Here is a 22,759-nt window from a genome sequence, read left to right on the forward strand (position 1 = left end):
AAAACCTCCCTGATCCAAGCAAAAATACCTGTATTTCTTCGTTCTGGAAGGCCCTTTCTATTTTCTTTGCTTGGTTTGGATCCATATGACCTCCTCAAGGAAGCTTTCCTTCTCTGAATGCAGATCTAAATCTGTATTGATTTTTTTTTAAAGTACTAAGTTCAAAACTGTTTATATGACTAAAAATGAAAACTGTACGCCAAGCATGGTGGCTAGGCCTGTAATTTTAGCTACTGGGAAAGATGAGGCAGGAACATCCCACGTTTGAGCCCACCCTGGACAATACAGAATGCCTCAAAATTTAAAAATAAAATTAACTTTAAAAATAACACAATTTACATATATGTTAGATTACGATCCTCCCCTTCACTGCCTCTCTATGGGCCATCTGCAGTCGCCCTAGTAGTCTCTAATCGGATCACTCCGTGACTGCGTGACATGCTCTGTGCGTTGTCAGGCACAGCTGTAACTCAGCAGTCACCCTTTTAACATGAGCAGATTACAAATCTGTTCTCCATGCCGGTGTGTGAGCTCTCGAGGTGGCATAACAGTGCCTGCACGGATCAGCGCCCAAGTCCAATTAGCTCCAGACCTATTTTCCGAGCTGAAGCAAACGCTCCTCCTTAGCAGTCAGTGCTTTTCGTTTAAAACAAAACAAAACAAAACAAAAAAAAAACCCAGCTTCCTTTCCGCCCAAGAATTACAAGTGGCTCGCATCTTCAAAGGTTAGCTCTGAGAAAAAGGTGAAACATCAGCCAGCCCCAAAGGGAAAAAAAAAAGAGACTATGTAAATACGACACGGGAACGACACTCCCAGGAAAACCACTGTAGTAATCAAGGGAGTGGGAAGGGCTAGGGAAGTTATTGACACCGGAAGTCACGTGGCGCAGCTCGGTTTGAATCCATCATCTCGGTAGTCGATTTTCAACCTTATAGGCCTCTGGCGGGCTTCACTGAGATCCAGTGTTCGGTGCTCGACTCGCCCGTGCTGCTGCCGCCGCCGAAGGAGGGGCAAAGCTCAAGATGGCGGACAAAACGCCAGGCGGGTCTCAGAAGGCCAGTTCGAAGGTAATTTCTCAGAGTTCTTCGTAAGTCAGTGGGCCAGTCACTGTCGTCAGAGGCCTCCAGACACAACTGGCCTACGAGAGGTGGTTGGGATGGGGATCCGAAGTCTGGTCGCAACAGTAGGCCTGGGGCCCGCCGCACCGTGGTACGTAGGTTGAGAGGCCTGGTGTCTCCTTAGTCTCAGTCTGGATTCGTCTCGAGACTGGCGTGCCCACGGGGTGGCGGCGTGAGTAGGTTGGCCCCTCCTTGGCATTGGGGTGAAATCAGAACTTCACCCTGAGGTGGGAAGCCATGAAAACGAGCCCTTGTGTCACTGCGTGCTGAGTCCTGAGGCTGCCGGGTAGCGCCCGTGAGAGGCGGGAATCTTCCCGGTGCTTCAGTGGCTGTTTGTTTTTTTTCTCGGTTCTTTAGTTTTGTGTTTTACTTGCGTCTACCGTTCAAGGACCCAATAACCCTTCGGATCTCACGTTTGTGGTGGAAAGACTTAATAGTGGAAGGATGCAGGTTGGGAAGTGCAGAGGCGGGAGCCGCTTGGCTCTGCACTGCTGCGTCGCCAAGGTTAATGTTACACTCTGCACGTGGCATTACCTCACTCCAGCGAGTGAAAAAACGAGTACTTTTTTTTGTTCAGTTTTTTGAGACAGGGTGTCACTATGTAGTTCAGGTCGGCTTTGAACTCACTTTGTAGCCTAGGCTGGCCACGAACTCGCTGCGATTCTCTTGCTTTAGCCTATAGAATTCTGGGATTAAAAGTGTGCGCCGCCACGTCGGGCTATGAAATACTTTTTGAGGGCCGCAGATCTGCACTGAAAGTAGAACATCTATAGACCTGGAGGGTGCCTAAGATTAGTATTTACAGAGAGTTGAGTGCACGTCTTATGAAACCAGTGAACTGTGGAAGTTTAGCCTTAGCAAAATTGTGGTTAGTGCCATCTTGGGCGGGTCATGGGTCGTGTAATTCCTTGTTTGCTTTGAGTTTCTCGTCTGAAACTCAGTATTAAAAGTATTTTGTACTGCCATGAAGTAGCATGATGCTGATACACGAAGATGTGTAACACTAAAAGGTTCTAGGGATATAAAAAGTGTATGATTATAAGCAAATTAAGTTTAAGTAAAAGAGGAGAACCTTGTATTTGCTACTTGTTCTGAGAAAGGCAGTAACCCATTTTGTACTTGCTTTGTCAGTTTCTGATAAAGCTGAATCTTTGTGCTATTTGGTGAATGATGTACACCAGACACGCAGTTTATAATTAGTAATAGCCTCTTTACCAAACATCTTTAAGTTAAACTGATAAGGGGCCAGTTTGGTGGCTTTTTAATCAAACCTTTACTCCCTGTGAGGTTCCTTATTTCTCCTAATTTCCTTTGGCTTGGGAGACTAATAGGCGGGTATCTTGCCCTACTCATTTACACACACACACACACACACACAGAGCTTCACATAGCATTAGGGAACTGCGTATTACCAATGCTAGCTACATCCATAATAGTTCACGATTTTTGTTTCTTAATGTGTTAAATTCCCTTATTTGAGGCTTTGTATGTTCAGGCTTCTTTCCAAAATAATACTTCTTTTAGTTGTCAATGTTTGGATGTTCCCTATAAAGAACTTAACTGGATTTTCTGTTAGTCAATCTTCCAGTTTGTGTCGCTTTCCATTATCACCTGTTGATATGTTTAACAGAATATATCTGGATTCAAAAGTATTGAATCTCTGTTTCTCAATTAACATGGAAACTGTTATGTAGTGGAAAAGTGCAGATTTTGATAATGATTTCTTTATTAATATGGAGACTAGTGTAGTGGAAAGGTTATGGATTTCTGTAATGAACAAGAGATTTAACTTTATTTCTTGATTTTATAATTAATATTAAGTCAGATTGCCTAAACTCTTGAGTCTGACTTTTCTTATTTATACTACAGATATAATCTTTTTTTTCCCCCAAGTTGATAGAAGATGGTGTTAATGCCTATAATATGGCTAATCTTCCCCTCTCCTTTTTTGTTCTTAAAGGAAATAAAAGTATTTTATTTTCAAAATGTCAGGATTACTTTTAATTCTGAAATTTAGAATCTTAAGTCATCAGCTCTCAAGGTGACTGCCTAAATTGCTGCTTTTTAAATTTCTAAAACAAGTCAAAATATATTAGAGGAAGTATAAGATCATTGTGGCTTGCACTACCATTTGGGGAGCTTCTAGCTTTGATCTCTTATATTTTGATTTCCTATGGAACGAGCAGCTAAGTGGCTTATCTTACCTAATACAGGTAGTATTTTTTCATACTCTACCTTTGGTAGTTAAATTTTTATTGATATGGACTGGAATGCTCAATCATTTCTAGATGTTGAGGAAAATATTAATTAAAAAAATGGTCAGTATACATGATTTTTAACAATAATGATAAAATTGTTACTGAGACTAAGTTAGGTAAACTGTACATTTCTTTCCAGTTTTAAAATTGCGTTTTATTTATATATGGTCATATGACTTACCTATATGTATAATATGAAGACATTTATGAAGACACCCTCATGCCATTTTATGTGTAATTTTACTATACTTTTCATTTTAAAGCCTGGCAGATACAGACATTCAGTAAATATTACAGAAGTAAGGTTTCCTTTGCATCTATGGATGTTTATACTTAGTCTAGAATATTGTCTTTGTAGGGAAGGGGTTTTTTGTGCCATATTATAGCTTTGATTTAGGGGGGAATGTGAGAGTTTGAGCCTATAATTGTTAAGTTTATAAACTTGTTAAACATAGTTCTAATTTAGTTTATTAAAACCAGCTTGTTATTTTGACTTTAGGAGTTGTTTTGTTTGCCTACTCATCTAAATGAGTGTGTTATGAGAATCTGGTATTTCCTTTCCTCCTCTTTCTTCTGGGTGGGTGATATTGCTAATAGAGTGGAATTGTGTGCCCTGTTATTTCACTTCGTGATAACACCTATTTTTTGCCATGCTGTCAAAAATTGAGTTAGGTTAATGGATCACACAGGAAATAATACTGGGTTCCTTGGACATACAATGCTGAATGCTTTGGGAACTATCTTTCTTAACAAAAAATATCACTTTAAAAAAGTTAGGTAAAATGAGGCTCTGTTTAATGCTTTTTACTTCCAGTATATATTTTTGTGGTATCTGAAGATTTAAATATGATAAACTGAACAAAATGCAAACCTTAAAAATTAGGCTGCTCATAGCTTGCCAGTTTTATACTGAATCTGTGTTATGGTATAGTTGTAATTTTCTCTTGACATGCTGGGTGTTTAGATTTTTGGTTTAAGGTAGTTGTATTTTGAGATGAAAGGTGGAAGTATGAACTTCCTTTTTCTTTATTGGTACTTTTCAGAAACTTAATTCTGCAGCATTGGTGCTGGTATATGACTTGATAAGATTTAAAAATCTCTGTTTTACTGTACCAAAAGTGATTGTTTTTTAAAAGCCTAGCTTTTATTTTGATATTTTTTTCCCTGAAATTTATTTTCCTTGAGAAATAAATGTGAGAAAGATAGACATTTATCTTAGTGGCAAATGACAGATCATTTGGTATACATTGAAAACTGCTGCCTCTTTAATTTCTTTTTTACAAAGAGCGTCATTTTTAAAATAAAAATGTGTTGTTATGCAATTTTAAAGCAAGATATTAATATTATAGTTATTTGCCTCACAGTATTTTAAATAGTTTTAGTATTTGCACATCAGCCATTTATTAGCTATTTTGTTAAAATAACTTTCTTTTTTGGTGATGGGTATTAAACCCAGGGCCTCACATGTGATAAACAGGTGCTCACTGAATTATATCGTTAATCCTGAAATAACTTCTTTAAAAAGGAAGATATATTTGCCAATACATTTGAAACTGTTGGTAGTGTTAGATGTCTGTTCCTTGAGGAACTAATTTTTTTTTCACATAGCAGAAGATTTATATTTTCTGATTTATGGGATAGTTCCAAGGCTCCAGAAAACACTAAGTCATTTCTAAAATACTATACAAGTCTTTAGGTTCTCCAAGAAATACAGAGTGCATTCTCCAACCCCAGCCCGGCTGCTTTTCCTGAGACTCTTCTCAAGAACTAACAATTCCAGCCTGTTTTGTTTTGTTTTATGCAATTTTTTAAATTAATTTTACTACTACATTTTAGATATACATGATGATCATACTTATGATAGGGAATTTGTACCTGTGCATAATATATCCTGATTGTTCTTTTTCCCCCATTCACCATCTCTCTCTTCTACCTTTCTTCTCCTCCTTATTTTTTATTTTTAATTACTTATGTTTTTATTTATTTTAAAGGGAATAAAACAAAATAGTAAGACGGAACAAAACAAAACAGTGATAACAGTATTGGATTTCAAAAACAAGACTGAAGGAAATCCTCCATAGTTGCTGTATTGCCTGTTGTTAACCTCTAAATAGGTACTCAAACTCCACCTTTAGGTCTTCAAAATCAATCAAACAATGCAAACATCAAGTTGATTTTTTTACTTTAGTTGCTATCATCTCAGCCTGTGTTCTTCTGAATCAGCTTGTTGCTTGGAGCAGTGCTGGAGTTGGGACTGGGGGCTGTTCTTCCTGTCTGCTGGTCCATGTGCTGGCTGGCTCACAGGAGGTTGTAGGTTGGCTTGTTTTCTTTGCAGCCTTGACTGCTGCTGGCTCACAGGAGGGTGTGGGAGAGCTATTTTTTTTTTTTTTTTGAACTTGTTTTTGCTTCAGGTTAGGTTTGTTATTTGTTTTATAGTGTATGTCTTAATGCTTTTGTAAAATTTTTTTGAGATGTGGAAATTTTTGTTTGACTTGGGTAGTGGTATTAAGCCATTAGCTGCTGCTTGTTAATGTATGGAAAGCATAGTGTGTTGACAGTGTAGAGCATAATTTTGTTAAGTAGTTACTTGTTTATAGGTTAAGTTAGTAAGTATATTTTGACTCTGTTATTTAATAGGTTTTGTGCTTAACGTTGAGATAGAAACTTTAAGACTATACCTTGTTTGAGAGAGCATCCTCTCTTGAGGAAAGTTAGTACAGATAGTAGACAAGACAGAGCTGTCAGAAGTACTTGAGGAACTGACACCTGTTTAAATAAAGATTGGTCAGGAGGAGGCTTTCATAGCAGAGAGGAATATGATTGGTTGACTTCTGTGAGTGTGAACAGAGTTTTTGAAAGGTATGGATAGGAATATAGAAAAGAAGTTGCTGGAGGCTGGGGATTTAGCTCAGTGGCATAAGCGCCTGCCTTGCGAGCGCTCAGTCACGAGTTTGATCCCTGGTACCAAAAAAAAAAAAAAAAAGAAGTTGTTGCTGAAAAATGGATTGATAAATGATCTCATTTAGCCGGTGCAGAGGGCACTTGTATGGGAGTAAAAGAAGCAAAGACTGGAAAGTTGGGATGCAAAGAAATAAAATTTGAGAACCATGAGTAATTTAAGTCAGAAAAACCCTTTAGAAGTGCTTTTCCAGGGGACTAGTATAGATGAATTTGATAGTTAGGACTACCAGTTAGGAGGTTATTGCTGGCAAATTCTGAAGGTGCATATTGAAGGTGCTCATCTTCTCTTGGGAAATTTTTCCTAACGACTTTCTTCTGCCATATTAAGATATGCCAGCTCTCTATTCCTGTGACATAACAACTACACAGTTTTACCTGTTGTTTTTTTTTAAGTTCTTAAAGACAGGAGCTACATCTTGTTTTACTTTGTATCTCTGAGTAAGGCACAACATTGGACTAATAAGAGGTGACCAATCAGTGCTTAAATAAAAATATCTAAACCACAGTGGTGTCTTGAGAAGGGATAAGAAGAGTATCCATAGAAGAGCTTATGTTAAAGGTGAAATGAATCTGACTGCTCATTATTGGGAATAAGGAAGAAGTCCAGGATGACCCTGTTGTAATGTTTCTGCTAGCTAACATGCATTGAGCAATTACTAAGTTATGTAGCTTTAAGTGTTTCACCTCTATTTTCCTATCAGTACAATCCCCAGACAGGTGCTGTTTCCTTTACATATCAAAAAACTAGGCCCCCCAGTTACAGAGCTGGTGAGTGTTATAATCAGGCTGTCTGATTCCAGAGCACTCTTTAATATTGATATTTCTAGATTATAAGTGATTGAGAGTTAATTACCCAGTGTCAGAAATAAAAAAGAGTAAGAAAAGAAACTAGTTTGGGGTGAATTTTAGATAAGGGCCTTTACAGACAGACTTTCAAGTTAAGATGTCCAGGAGACAGAATGAGTTGAGACTCAAGAGATGAAAGAATTGGAAGTCATCTTAAACATTAAAGGTGTTAATATGTTTCCTATGGGAGAAATTCTTGTGGAGATGAAAATTAATGCTATTAGGGAGTGAAAAGAGAAAGAATGTGTCTAGGAGACAAGGAATGACTAGGCATTATAGTGGTGGTAGAAAAATGTTGCTGTAGGCTTGCTAATTTGAAAACTCAAGTGTGGGTTTTCATTTGAAGTTAAGTAGGAATAGTAAGAAAAAGTACTAGTTTTTATCCTCACCCAGGAGGATAAAGGCCATAAAGTCTAGTGTACTTGTTTTTACGTTTATCCTATTAGAAGCCTATTTTGCTTGTTTTTCCCTGCACCTGTGCTATCTGCTTTCTCTACCCTGAGATAACCTCTTGTGTCTGTTGCTTTTTAACCTTAGACTTCCCTTACTCTGCACCCACGTCTTTTTTTTTTTTTTTTGCTTTGTTTCTAGCTCTTTTTTTTTTTTCCAAATCCATTTTATTTCAAGTAGAAAAAGTAAAAGAAAGAAGAAAAAAACCAGAACAAAATTTTAAAACATCAGTGAGGGCATTTTGTTTCATTTGGCTGAGGAATTGTGCTGTGAACTTAAGATCTCATTAGTTTGTGTTTTTCAGTTAAGAAAAAAAACTCAAGACAATAAGTTCATTTCCAGGTTATGGGAAAGGGAGACGGAATCCCTGTGGTGGTAGATTACTGCTTACTTCAACCACTCCTGAAGTCAGTCATTCTTTAAAAAATCTTTTTAATTACTGTTCGTATCTTTCTGTTAATTTTAAGCCTAAACTAGTTTCATTCTGAATGCTGCCTATCAGTGGTGATGTCTTACCATACATAAAGTTTGTATTTTCTTCAAAATATCATTGTATTTCTTCAATTAGTTTCTGTTAATTATAACAGCAAGAAAACAACGGGTATTTTTTTTTTTTTTTTGTCTTTTTCATTTTTATCGGTACCGGGGATCGAACTCACGACCGCCTGCTTGCAAGGCAGGTGCTTATGCCATTGAGCTAAATCCCCAGCCCCTACAACGGGTATTTTGGGAAGCAATTTATTTATTTAGTTTTTAAGTTCACCCTGCCTCTTGATTGAATTTTTCATTTGTAAAAGTAGACATTTATTATTTTAAGTTTTCTAATTTCTGTATATCTGCAAGTATGTGCATTTCAAGTTGTGTTTCAAAGTGTATTTCACAGAATTAAATTTAAATGTAAAAGCATTTCTCTTAATGAAGAATGACTGGGACAAGATCATGTCTCAGAAAAGTAAAGGCATAAAATGGTACAAAGCCCAGCACTCAGGAGGCTAAGGAAACTGAGGTACAAAGATTGCTGTGAGTTCGAGGTTGGCCATGTAGTGAATTCAGGACTAGACTGGACTACATAGTAAGACTCTATCTCCAAAACAAAACAAAAAGAAAGAACAGGTGGGTGAAGAAAATGAGTAGGAGTCCCAATAAAACAGTAGGAAAAAAGAGGCACAGAATGAAAGGGGCTAGTTTTTGTCAAGAGTTTAGTATAGTGGAGTTTAGAGAACTTGGTGTGAAAATCTGATGAGCTATTTTTAGTGTGGTGTTGAGACAAGAAAAATAAAACAGTACTATATAGACTCTGGGACCTTTCTGTATTTGTTTTTTTATAAAACATACAAATTTTGATTTTTCTCGAGGTGAGAGATTTTGTGATCTCAGGATTTTTGATTTCATTTTTAACATTTAAATCATAACAGGGCCTTTAGAAATAAAAACAGTTCAGTGACAAATTCTAGTTCTAGAGTTTTCAGAAAGATACAGTACATTATTTAGTTAATAATATTGTAGTTTGGCTTCTTTGTCCCTAGGTAAAGGAAAAAACCAAATTATTTTATGCTATGTAATCTGTAAGATTATTCTAAGGTAGAAGCAGCTCTTTTACAACATGTGTCACACAGTGGGTTATTTGGGGATTTTTATAATTTTTCCTTTTCTTTTACTAAATTTGCAGTATAACTTGTATATTTTACTAAATATGATGTGTGTGTTTTCTTGCTATTAGAATCCACGTTTTTCCTCCAGTGGATAGGATTGATTCCAGGAACTGGGGTGTGCCTAGTGCACATGCTCCTCCAATGTGAGCTGCAGCCCCAGCCCTAAGATTCATGTGGGTTTGAGTGGTTGAAGAAAGAAAGGGATGTTCTTTGCTCTGTACCAGGAAGCTGCTGCTCTGGCAGTGTTGTGGCTTTTGACTTAGAAAAAGCTTTTGTATATAAATTCTGTTGTAAAAATGGTGATTATGTTTCCCAGTCTATTATATAAGAAGGTAACTATGTCTGAGATATATTTCATTAGCATTTATATTGTTTTTGGAAAGTACATTGACTAGTGGATTTGCATTGGATCACAGACTTTGTAAGTCAGAAATTGCACTTGTTTAAATTAGCTAAGAAGGAATTTTTACAGGTTGGAAGATTAAGATTCATATAATAGGAGAAATATTTTTAGTTAAATAAGACATCCGCTAATCTTTTAAATTTTGACTTTTATTATTTTTATTACAGACCAGATCATCAGATGTTCATTCATCTGGATCTTCAGATGCACATGTAAGTATAAAAGACAACCTTCATTTTTAATAAAAATTTAATTTTCTTTGTATATATCCCTATACCTATGCTTTTATGTAATACATAAATACAGTTAATGCCAAGTGTAGATTTTTTCTTTACACTCCTTTTTTGTGCTGTATTTGCATAAGTTAGCCCTGTCGTACCATACTAGAAACCTAACATCTATGTTTCTTTTGCATTGTGCTGAAAAATTTTGTATACATAAAAATATGTGTACTTATATTTTGACCAGAGAGTTGCGTTGGAGCAATCAAGTACTACTTAAAATTATTACATACTTTCCTTGTTCTTAAGGACATTGGTAATGGAATCAGTGACCATATTAAGGAATATGTTTTTTAAGAGCAGTAGTGAAATTTGTCAATATTTGAATATTTAGATTATTCTTAGTTTTCCGTACCATATGTGTGACTTACGCTTTTTTTTTAAAACTTCATTGAAGATGGATGCATCTGGACCTTCCGATAGTGATATGCCAAGTCGGACACGACCAAAGAGCCCAAGAAAACATAATTATAGGAATGAAAGTACCCGTGAAAACCTTTGTGATTCTCCTCATCAGAATCTTTCCAGAGTGAGTATTGATAAAAATAAGAAAGAAGTGCTAATGATCCGTCATTAATTTTACTTAAAAACAAGGGGCTATTTACTCATTCAATTTTTGGCAAAGGAGTATTTTATATGTAAAGTAGTTATGGTTAGGTTTATGTTTCCTTTCTTACTCATTGAATCAAATGCTCAATACTAATCCCTGAATGTTCACACAGATGATTAAAGCAGTTGTAACTTTGAGAGGGCAGCTGAACTCACCCAGGAAGGCAGACAGGAGCAGGTGCCGCTCACTGTCTCAAGTGCAGTGCTTGGTCAGTCAGGAGCCCAGGGAAGGAACTTCTTTCCTTCTGGATCTTGTAAGGTGTTCTTGGGCTCTAGTTTTTTTTTTTTTACTAAATTTGGAAAATACAGCAAAAACAGTCATTACCAGTGAATAATGACCACTGATAACACATTTTTTAAAATTTTTGTTTCATATTTCTAAGCATACACACGCATACATATATATATGTGTATATGTATATATATATATATGTATGTGTGTGTGTGTGTGTGTGTATATATATATATATATATATATATATATATATATATATTTTTTTTTTTTTTTTTTTTTTTGTACCAGGGATTGAACTCACAACCTCACACTTGCCAGGCAGGTCCTTATGTCACTAAGCTAAATCCCCAGCCTCTACATTTTTATATTTTTGAGATTCATTTTATAGGAACACATTTTTTAATATATTTTCAGTTCTATTATTTTTTCATTTCTGTGAAAAATGTATAAGCAAACTTTATAATAGATAACTGTGTTACTCCTTTCCATGAACACTCCATAAACCATAAAATTGTTTTGATTGAATTTTTATGTAAATTTGCCTTCTGTTTAAACTTTTGAAGTTGACTCCAAAGACATAAAGCATTTTTCTTTCTATTGAGAGAGAAAAGTTTTATTTTCAGTCTAGTCCTGAAACTCACTATTGACTTGTGGGTTATAAGGCTGACTTGTGGCTTTATTTTTCTCAAAAGGACTTTAATGTAACTTCAAAATAGTTCACATGAATGGTACTTTTCCATTCTGCATTTCCCAAGGGTGAGTCTATTCAGTAACCAGTGAATTGATAAAGTTTAATTTTGTAATTAACTTTTCATTTTAGAAGGGGAGAATCCTTTTAAGTTTTAATATTTCAGGCTGTACTTAATAAACCAATCTTTTAAAGTGCTGAATCAAATGAGTAACTGAAAAATTAGAGGTCTACAGTGTATGCAATTAGTCCATATTTCAGAAGGAAGTTACTTCTAAAGTTAAATAAATGAAGTGTTTAAGTATTTTCTTTCTTTTTTTTTTTTTTTCGTATTTTTCATTTTTATCGGTACCAGGGATCGAACTCATGACCTCCTGCTTGCAAGGCAGGTGCTTATGCTGCTGAGCTAAATCCCCAGCCCCCAAATATTTTCTTATATAGATAGAATATCCCTTATCCAGACCAGAACCAAATGTATTTTGGATTTCAGGTTTTTGATTTGGGAATATTTGCACATTCATAATGAGTTATCTTGTGATTGGGACCCAAGTCTAAACATGGAATTCATGTATGATCAATACAAATTTTATACTGTATTTTTTAGTGCACCTGCATTTTGACTGTAGCCTGTTACAGAGGTCAGGTTCCTGTGGAGTTTGCTACTTGTCACATCATGTTGATGCTTAGAAAGTTTCAGATTTTGAACTTTCATATTAGGAATATGCAGTATGTATTCAAAATTAACTGATACAGTTTTATTTGAACTGAAATCTGAAATACTGTTAGTGATATATTCCTAGCAGAGAAAATGAAATTACTTTTATGAGTATCTATTAATAGGTAATTTATGAAAATTATAAAGATGTGATATGATTTATAGTACCTGAAATGGGGGTAATAGATAGTAGATATCTGTATACTGGAAATATACTTCCCTGTGTATTTAAGGATGCTTTCTATCATTGCTACTTTTTTTTTCAGAAATGTCTGTGTTTTCCTTCCTTGGTTGCCTTTTCTTTTGATCCAAGCTTTGGTGTCTGTTTTGTTTTTAGCTTTTTTTAAAAAGACTTGCGTGTTACTGAACTTGAGCTAGTAAATCAAAACATTCTTTAATGAATATATCAGAGTCAAGCCCAAGAATGCTAGAGTAACTTTAGTTTTACACTGAAATTTTTTAGTTTTGTATTTTTATTATTGTTTTTTGAGACAGGGTCTTGCTAAGTAGTTCAGGCTGGCCTTGAATTCATGTGTAACCTAGGCTGGCCTTCATCCCACAGCAGTTCTCTTGACTTAGAAGTGTGGGGACTACAGGTATGTACCATCACGCCTGGCCAACTATGACATTTTTTAAAAAATAAGCTATTCCGAAGACTTGGTTCAGTTGAGGTATATTTAGTTTATAGATGCTGTTACGAATGTGTAAGTAAAGACATGCTTTTTATTTCTTTGGACAGCCTCTTCTGGAAAACAAACTTAAAGCTTTCAGCATTGGAAAAATGAGTACAGCTAAGCGAACTTTAAGTAAAAAGGAACAAGAGGAATTAAAAAAAAAGGTAATGTTTAAAAATGTATCTTGAGTTATTGTTGAAAATGAAACATGTCTAAGGGGGCAATAAATATATGGGCAATAGAGCATTGTTTTCTGAAGATTTTTGACTTCTTGATGTTCTCAACTCCATTTCAAGACAAATTTATCACATGAAGTACATTCAGAAGAGTCCAATGTTTATCCCTATGCCATCCAAACCTGTATCATTTTTATGTCACAATTTTGGTTATTTTCTGTGGTATAAGCAAGAGTACGGGTATACATGCATTATTGTACCCATTCCCCTTAGGTGAATGATAGTGTGCTATGTATGGTATACTTTTCCCCACATTGCATTTTTAATTTAAAGGATATCAAAGATTACTTTTGATATGGAAATGGTCATTATTGCTTTTTGTAGCTTATGCAATAGTTTAGTCATCTAAAATCTATTGCAGGCATTTGGTCTTTTACCATTATAGATTACGCTATTATGGGTAGTGTTATGGTTGTATGTATGGTAGTATTGAGGTTGACTCTTGGGCTTTACACTGAACCTTTTTACACCTAACTACTTGTTATTTTGAGACAGTGTCTCATTGAGCTCAAAGTTGTGATCCTTGTGCTCTAACCCCCTGGAGCACTGGGATCACAGGTGTGTACCCCTTTGCATAGTTATTGTTCATTTTCTTTGCTAGTGTATGTTTTGCATATATATTCCTAGGGGTGAGATTACTTATTGAATGATAAATGTATAAATAGTTCTATTTATCATATTGTCAAGTTGTCTTCTATAGGGAAAGGGACATTTTGACCCTTGCTAGTAATGTATGAGTGGTTGTTTCCCCGTAGTCTTGAAAGTAGAGAATGTTATTGAAGTTTTACAGTTTGCTAGGTGAAAAGTAGTTCCTAGGCATATTTAAGTTTGTACTTTTATCTTGTGTAAAGTTAGCAGTTTTTCTTGTTTCTTTAAACTGTCTGACTATATCTCCATTTTTTTTCCTGTAAGTCTGTAATACTGTACAAGTTGTGATCACCTCCATTTATTGATTTTTTTTAATTTTCTTTTTTTGTAAAAACTATTGTCATATTATTGATGTCTTTCCTATGATATCTGGTTTTTCAGTCTAGTTTTTCTACTCTTAGCTTATAAAGAAATGTTCTCATATGTTTTCATTTTTAAGAGAATAAAATCTGATTTACTTATGTTTTATCCTGCTATATGAAGAATTGATTCATTTTTGTCATTTTCTGAACAGTTAGCCAGTTATCTTGACATCATTATTGAAAAGTCAATATATTTCTCACTGATTTGTTTTTGTTCCTTTTTTTTGGTACCAGGAATAGAACTCAAGACTTTGTGCTTGTCAGGCAGGTGCTTATGACACTGAACTAAATGCCTAGCTGTCATTGATTTGAGATGTGCCTTTTATTGAATGTTGAGTTTCCACATACTGTTGGATTTATTTCTTTTGTTTTCTGTTGTGTCCCATTGGTCTTTGTTAATACATATTAACTAATACATGTTTTGTGAACACTTAAGAGTGTCTGTATGGAAAATGTGGTTCTTGCTGTTGTAGGAGTTACTGTTGTTTAACTTTTAATACTCATCTTTGGTGACTTGAAAAAGAAATTTTATTCACCAAATTAAGTTGTTGTGGAAATTTCATAAATGATAATAATGTAACATCCTTCTATGCAGTCTTATATTGTGGCCTTTGAATTGTCTGTAAACAAATTTACTTGTTAACAGGATTTTTTCTGGTTTAGCAAATTGCTGTTAAAGGAACAAGGATTTGTTTAGTTGCTGAGTTTATTGACGTATACTGTCTACCAAAGGCTAGAAATTTTTTTTCTTGAGACACTTTATAGATCAAGCTGGACTCATTGTGTAGCTCAGGCTGGCTTTGAACTCAGTTTTCCTGCCTCAGCTATGATTACAGGCATGGGCTACCATTTGAACTGCTTACTTTGGGAAAAAAGAGATTTCATCACATTAGTCCTTGATTAATTTAATTCTATATTATAATAATAACTTTTACATTATATCATTATCCTGTTATGTATTTAGGAAGATGAAAAGGCAGCTGCTGAAATTTATGAGGAATTTCTTGCTGCTTTTGAAGGAAGCGATGGTAATAAAGTGAAAACTTTTGTGCGAGGAGGTGTTGTTAATGCAGCTAAAGGTAAGTGTGAATATTATAGTTCTTGAATAAACCCTAAGTCTTGATTGAATGAATACACGTAAATAATTATGGAAGAAGCTTGATTGCTTTTGAGTTTCATGTTTCCTTTTTGTTAGCACCCTCTAGTGGTTATATTAATTAACAAACCATATGGCCAATATTAATTAATGAGATAGTAAAGTCAGGTAATTGTAAAAAATTTAGTACTTTTAAAGTTTGAAGACAGCTAAACACTTAGCAAGAATTTTAATGTATCTTATAGTTTTGCTATAAAGTGATTAGTATTTTGAAGGTAAGATGATACTTGAGTTTAATTTCATATCAGTAATGATAGATAATATTAAAGACATTAATAACTTGTTTAAAGTAGTTAAGAAAATCAAATATGGTGAAGTTAGTTTTGCAACTTAGTATTTTGAATTTCAGAAGAACATGAAACAGATGAAAAAAGAGGTAAAATCTATAAGCCATCTTCAAGATTTGCAGATCAAAAAAATCCTCCAAATCAGTCATCCAATGAAAGACCACCATCTCTTCTTGTGATAGAAACCAAAAAACCCGTAAGTCATACTTACGTAATAATATCATTTATGTTCAAAGAGGACACTCGCAATGGTGCTTTCAGTACTAACACTGTAAGCAGGATTTTTTGACTTTTTAAAAAAGTTTTTAGAGATAGATACTGAGTTCTGATGCTTTCTGAGTATATAAAGATTAGAGATAATAAATTAGAGTGGAATATGTACATGATTTTTTTGGTTGTTTGTTTTTATTATACTCATGTTACAAGTTAGAAGTTTCCTATATTTTATGTAGCAATGTAAAACAATGTAATAGGGTTATGTTTATGCAGTTCTGAACTGAGGTATTTAAGTTATTAGCATTGTGTAGTGTACGTTTCCCAGAACATTTTGGAACCTTTTAAGAATTAGCATCAGAACTGTTGACTATCTTAAATATTTCCAGTGATAGAAAAATTTTTATTCTTGGAGGGTGGGGTTTTACAGGAGGTGATAGATAAGTGTGGGTCTTGTCATTTGAAACCATATTTAGTAAATAAAAAACGAACAGTGAGACTTGTGTGACTTTTTAAAGATAGCTCAAAAAGCAGTTAAAATAACGGCTTTTTGAAGATGCAGTTCACATACTATAAAGTTTACCCTTTTAATGTGTACAGTTAGGTGCAATATTCACAATTGTTCAACAGCTAACATTCAAAACAGTACTCAAATTTCAGAACATTTTGGCACCCTAAATCAAAACTTTATATCCACTATCTTTCAACCCATTTCCCTAATCCCCTTAGCTCTTTTCAGCAATTAATTTACTGTCTTTGATTTTCCTGTTCTGGATACTTCATACAGATAGAATTATACAACACGTGTTACTTTATGTCTGATTATTTTACTTAGCATGTTATAGGACATTTCAGCCCTTTTTGTTGTCAAATACTCCATTTTAGGATATATCATACTGTATATTGCTTTTCCATTCCTTACTTGATGGGTGTTTGGAATGTTTCCACTTTTTAGCTCTTATGAATAATGTTGCCATAAACATTTGTGCATAGTATTTTGTGAACATACATTCTCTTAGAAATACCAGTCACCTAATAATTCTCTATTTAACCTTTGAGAACTTATAAAACTGTTTTGCCCAGCACTAATATATAAAGGTTTTAATTTTTCCTGGTTTTCATCATTGCTTGTTAAAATTGTGTTAGGCATCTTAAAATGTGAAGTTGTATCTCACTGTAGTTCTGATATTTGTTTGCCTAATGATACTGAATCTTTTCATGTATTTGCTGTCCATTTGTAATCTTTAGAGAAGTATCTATTGAAATTTTTGGTCTTTGTTTTAATGGGATTATCTTTTTATCACTGAATTTTTCATTTTGTTTTGTTTGTACCGTGAATTGAACTCAGGATCTTGCACTTGCCAGGCAGGTGCTGTGCCACTGAGCTATTTCCCTAGCCTTTATCATTGAATTTTAAGAGTACTGTACATCTTCTAGAGTTAAGTTTCTTATTGCCTAAATGGTTTGTAAATTTTCTACTATTCTGTTCCTTGATTTTATGCTTAGTTGAAGCATAGAAATTTTAAGCTTTAATTAAAATATTGGTTATTATTCTGTTTGAACTATACTTGTCATATCTTTTATAGCCACTGAAGAAAGGGGAGAAAGAAAAGAAAAAAAGCAATCTGGAACTCTTCAAAGAAGAATTAAAACAGTAAGTTTTATGGGAGAACTGTTAGAGGTATATTGAACTGATGTCTGAACCCTCATGTACAAATTATTAGCTAGCTTAACATGAGGTTGTTTTAGGTGTTACATTTGGTGGAGTGTTTGAAAATGAATTAGTTTTAGTTTAGCATCTAGGTTGCTTGGAATATGTGGATCCAATTCAGTGATTTATTGAATGGCTAGAGTCTTTAGTGGAAGCAGTAATATGGTGTGATTGAACAATATGGTGAATGTTTAAATTTTTAGAGTAAAGGAAACATTGCTATTAATCCCCCTCAAAATTTTCCTCCTCTCACTTCAGATACCCTTAGCCCAAAATTCTTGTCACTTTGTGAAGTAGTTCTGGCACATCCTCTTTCGTGAGTATCTTTAGTTGCATTATGTGAATTCATTGATGTCCTGAGTTGATTAAAAAGTTTACCTTTCATGGTCATTTTGACTTTGGGGCAGAACCAGAAGTTACACAGTGTCAGGTCTGGTGAATAAGGTGGACAAGGACACACTATAATGTGTTTACAAGCCTGCCTTTCCATTGGATGGCACTTAGCAACAGCATTTGTGTTTTTTCAATCACACCTTGAAGAGTACTCATGAAAGAGAACTTCCAGAACTGCTTCACAGAAAGTGACAAGAATGATAGGATACATGTGTTTGAAGTTTGCATGTATGGGGTTAATGGGAATGTATCTTTTATCATAATAAATTTTTAAAAATTTAAACATGTACTTAATAGAGGTAGAGGCAGGGGTGGTTGGATTTAATGTGAAACAACAAATTTGTCATGTTTCATGTTGAATTTCTTCTACCTTAAAAAATGTACTGCTGGGATGATTAAAAATTTGCTTGTGGCTCTGTCATAACAGGGCTTCAAATTTTGGTTATTTTTACTGGTATTTACTCACTGGTATTTCAGGTTATTTGAAAATGGTACTTGAGTGAACTCTGTTCTTTTTAAATCTAAACAAGCAATTTGTGCTCATTTTTAGTGATTGTAAATATTTTCAACAGGATTCAAGAAGAGCGTGATGAGAGACATAAAACAAAAGGCAGGCTAAGTCGATTTGAACCTCCTCAATCAGATTCTGATGGTCAGCGTCGTTCTAGTAAGTGATATTTATTTTAGCATGTATATTTATAGTTAATTATTTCAAAAACTAAGAATTATTTTCTTTTCTCCCTTTTAAGTGGATGCACCTTCAAGAAGAAATAGATCATCCGGTGGTAAAAGTTTCTTGCTCTTCAATTAATAACTTTTTCACTTTGTACTTTACAGTTTATAATTTATTTTTTCCTTCTTGCTATAGTTCTTGATGATTATGCACCTGGCTCACATGATGTAGGAGATCCAAGTACTACTAATTTATACCTTGGAAACATTAATCCACAGGTAATATTAATAAAATGTTGGCCCATATGCCTTCTGCTTTTGGATGGAGTTAAGTCTTTAAATTATAAACTTGGGACTTAAAGTAAGGCCCAGATTGTTTTGCCACAGGTTATTAAGGGCTTGTCTCCTCGTCCTGTAACTGGACTGTATTCTGAATTCGAAATGTTTTGCTAGGTGCTGATTTTATCACTTACCAATCAGGGTATAGCCAGTAATGGGAAATGTTCTTTTGAGACTTACATTTTTTTTGCTACGTAGCTTGCTTCTTTATAGAGTTCCTTTATTGTTCTCTCATACCAGTGAGCTAGTATTTGTGCTTTTGTCTTTCATATTTTAATTATTTTTTTGTTTCAATATTAATTATGTTATGAGGGATATAGTGATTATACAGAATATCATTTTTTAAAAATTACAGGTACCAACACTTTGACCTTAATGCATACTTACTATTTTATTTTCTTGACTTGATAACATTGTAAATTGAGTGCTAGAAGGGGGAAGGGTAATTTTTCTTTCCTGATCAGCAAATACTGCTACTTCCTCCCTAAATTTCCCAACTAGCAATGGCTAGTTGGGAAATATTGTTTAAATTTTGGACCGTCTCTGTAGAACAGCTTATATAGAAACCAGAGTGTTAAAACAGGAAGAGGGACGTTAAAGTGTTCTTTTGACTTTTATAGCTACCCAGCCTCCCCATTCTGGCATCTTACATTTTAAGTAAAATATAATTTTTCTTAAAAGAAATGTTTGTGAGTGCCCCAGGAGAGAAGATTTTTACGTAGAGTTCCTGCTACTTGGGATTATGTATAATATATTGCTTTTCATTTTTAAAAAACTACTTTGCTTTCTGTTGCATAGAAGTGTTTTTTTGGTCTTTCCTTTTTTTTTTTTTTTTTGGCATACCAAAAAACTCATATGCATGTCATAGATGAATGAAGAAATGCTGTGCCAAGAATTTGGAAGATTTGGACCACTGGCTAGTGTGAAAATTATGTGGCCTAGAACTGATGAAGAAAGAGCAAGAGAGAGAAATTGTGGCTTTGTGGCCTTTATGAATAGACGAGATGCTGAAAGAGCTTTAAAAAATTTAAATGGTAAGAACATTGGTACTTTCCATTTATTAAATTTAGACCTTTTTTTGGTTCAGGAGAGTATTTATAAAAACTCTAGTGAGGAATTGGACTCAAAATGGAGAGGTGAAAAATGAATTTAATTCAAATCACCAAAAATGTGTTATTTTCATTAGAGACTTACTAAAGTGACGTTTCTTTCTTGTAGGAAAAATGATTATGTCTTTCGAAATGAAGTTAGGTTGGGGTAAAGCTGTACCGATTCCTCCACATCCAATATACATTCCTCCTTCAATGATGGAACATACGCTTCCCCCACCTCCATCTGGACTGCCTTTTAATGCGCAGCCTAGAGAGCGGTTAAAAAACCCCAATGCTCCCATGTTACCACCACCTAAAAACAAGGAGGATTTTGAGAAGGTAATTTTAAAAATGTACATAGGGCCGCATCTAATTTGTAAATACTAAATCTGTGGTAGTATTTTCTTTTCAACAATTTTATAAAAAATGTGTGTGTAATTGTGTTTGGCAACTCTTAAATAAGTAGATGTGTTCCCTGCCTTAGCCCATGGAAACCCTTATTAAAATACTAGGTCATATTTTTATTTGTGGCTACCATTCCTTTTTTGACCACTTGTTAAGTTTTTTTTTTCTTTTGTCCAGTGTTGTATTCAGGTTTGCTTAAGTGCAGTATCTCAGTTTACTTTGTTCTGAGAAAATGGTAGTTTGTATTTGGTTTAGTGACTTTTCAGTTTGAAAGACCACCTAAATAGTTAAATTATTTGGATGACAGCTAGCTAATTTAGTTTTCAGGGTCTGAGGTTTTAGAATATTGGATGAGAGCGTATGTGGTATTAAAAAAATCTAGTAAAAGTAAAGGGTGAGTATTCTCTTTATTAAATAAAACCAACTTAATTTTGAGTTAAAGAATTTGTTGGTTCTATTATGAATTACACTTAAAATGACAGGGCTGGTTTTAAAGGCTTGGGAACAAAGTAGCAAACTGTATGGTCAGAGGCAAACAGCTAATTATTTCACAAATTAAAATCTTTATCTGATAATTCTCAGTGTAGTACCTATTTCAGTGCATTGATGTGCATTCTGGCAGGAATGTTCTGATTCTTTGCATTTGGTGAACATTTATTGTTCACTGAACACATCCATTTGCATTATGTAATTGCTTAGTGTATAATTACTTCAAATGCAGTGATTTGCCTGCAAAACTTGTGATTAGATGTGTAGTATTTTCAATGCATATGTATATTTTTGCTTGTTACTTGTTAACAATACTCACATATTCTATGTTTATTATCTGATGTGACTTCATATACAGACTCTGTCGCAAGCCATAGTCAAAGTGGTTATCCCAACAGAAAGGTACATGTTTTTCTTTATTATTACTGATCTAAATATAGACAATATCCCCTTCTGAATTTAAGAAAAATGGTGTTGAGGAAAAGGTAATATCTTGACTGAGCAATGGTTTCTTCCCAGTACTTTTTTGGGGGATATGTGAAATTTAACTAATTTTAGTATACTTTGCAATTTTATGTCATTCTCTTTTTTGTTTTTATTGTTATCAATATAGGAAATTTTTATAGCTTTGATAGTTAGAATATATTTAATAGCTTTAATCTTGAGTTGTTGGTGTAATAATGCTTTTATAATAGAAAAATAGATGTTTTACATAAAGTGTATCTTAAATTTTAGATAATGTAATTTGACCTAATCTGTTTCTCTCCCATTCCCTTGGTTTCTGAATTATTTATATTTAATATACAATCTTGGTTTGAGTTCTTTCTTAAGGCATAGTTTTATTTTTACCTAATTGATTTTAAGAACAAATTCCTATTTTCATGAACACTGGATATACTGGAACCTTTTTTATTTATGATTGCAAAGGTGTTTGGAATTCTTTTATTTTTCTTTCTGTTTGTTTCCTTTTCAACATACTGTTAATGCAGAAGAGTTCATGCTGTAGGTATGCTCTTGCTCAGTCAAGCTAAGCCTTTTCCCAAACACAGAAACACAACACTGGTTGAATAATAAATGAACACAAAAGAATACCAAATTCTCTTTGACATTGGCCTTGGTGAGCAACACCAGCTGAACTGTCTGCGGCAGCGGGGGACCAGGAAAACATCATGGGATGGATTGGGAAAGTATACAGTTTTTGACCAGACATTGGTACGATCGACTCCAATAAATGTGGTTTTATTATAACTGAGAGACAATTTTTTTTTTTTTGTTGTTGTGGTTGCCCAGAATAAGATGATTACCATTTAAAAATAAAATAATGCACTCTAAAATATATCATCTTTTTGTACTACACTGTTGTATTCTGATAGAAAAGTCACCATTTTTAACTAAGAAAATTACACAGTCCTTAAAGTAAGAGTGTAATCATAATTCTTTGATAGTCTTAAATTCAAGTTAGTAACAGCTAATTGTCAGATTTTGATTTTAAGTAATCATATAAAGTATTTAAAAACTTTTAAATTTAATTTTTAAAAAATAGATTTTATAAGTTACAAGCCTGTTTAAAACTATAGTGTTACTTTTTTTCAACTGATAAAGCATTCACAGGAAAGTTTTTATAGCATTCAAAACACACATATGCAGTAGTAGCTTTTTATGTGGCTCAGCTTATTTCTGAACAAAATTTTGAGTATACATTTTGCTGAAAGGTCTTGACAGGCCATTAGAATCAATCCTTTGGTTTTAAACTTGCTAAACCATTACATATATCTTTTAATACTGAAATCAAGTTGCTTTGGACTTAATTCACACAAGTTTCTGGGTGTATAGCATTTGTCCACCTAGTAAATAGTCTTCTGATAC

General features: G+C 34.1%; 2 protein-coding genes across 10 annotated transcripts in view; one reads left to right on the forward strand and one right to left on the reverse strand.

Annotated features, from left to right (window-relative positions):
• Positions 1–1,015, reverse strand: part of Paqr9 (progestin and adipoQ receptor family member 9) — a 46,883-nt gene extending 45,868 nt beyond the window's left edge. The window contains exon 1 of one of the 2 annotated variants that reach the window (XR_001202794.2): positions 29–1,015. The gene's annotated coding sequence lies outside the window, so the exon portion shown is untranslated. The remainder of the gene's footprint in view (positions 1–28) is intronic. The other variant, XM_063249135.1, reaches the window with a different exon arrangement.
• U2surp (U2 snRNP associated SURP domain containing) overlaps positions 979–22,759 on the forward strand; it is an 80,232-nt gene continuing 58,451 nt past the window's right edge. For 3 of the 8 annotated variants that reach the window (XM_063249131.1, XM_063249126.1, XM_063249129.1), the window contains exons 1-13: positions 979–1,068; positions 9,857–9,901; positions 10,368–10,499; positions 12,957–13,055; positions 15,102–15,216; positions 15,643–15,776; positions 17,380–17,447; positions 18,470–18,564; positions 18,647–18,682; positions 18,766–18,848; positions 19,777–19,942; positions 20,127–20,338; positions 21,252–21,295. In XM_063249131.1, the coding sequence (XP_063105201.1) occupies positions 1,024–1,068; positions 9,857–9,901; positions 10,368–10,499; positions 12,957–13,055; positions 15,102–15,216; positions 15,643–15,776; positions 17,380–17,447; positions 18,470–18,564; positions 18,647–18,682; positions 18,766–18,848; positions 19,777–19,942; positions 20,127–20,338; positions 21,252–21,295 (1,274 nt within the window). In that variant the 5' untranslated portion in view covers positions 979–1,023. The other 5 variants (XM_063249127.1, XM_063249132.1, XM_063249128.1 and 2 more) reach the window with 4 other exon arrangements.

The sequence above is a fragment of the Cavia porcellus genome, unplaced genomic scaffold (assembly GCF_034190915.1).
Source record: "Cavia porcellus strain 051 isolate PalLab524CR breed Dunkin Hartley unplaced genomic scaffold, mCavPor4.1 scaffold_5, whole genome shotgun sequence".
Classification (NCBI taxonomy): Eukaryota; Metazoa; Chordata; class Mammalia; order Rodentia; family Caviidae; genus Cavia; species Cavia porcellus.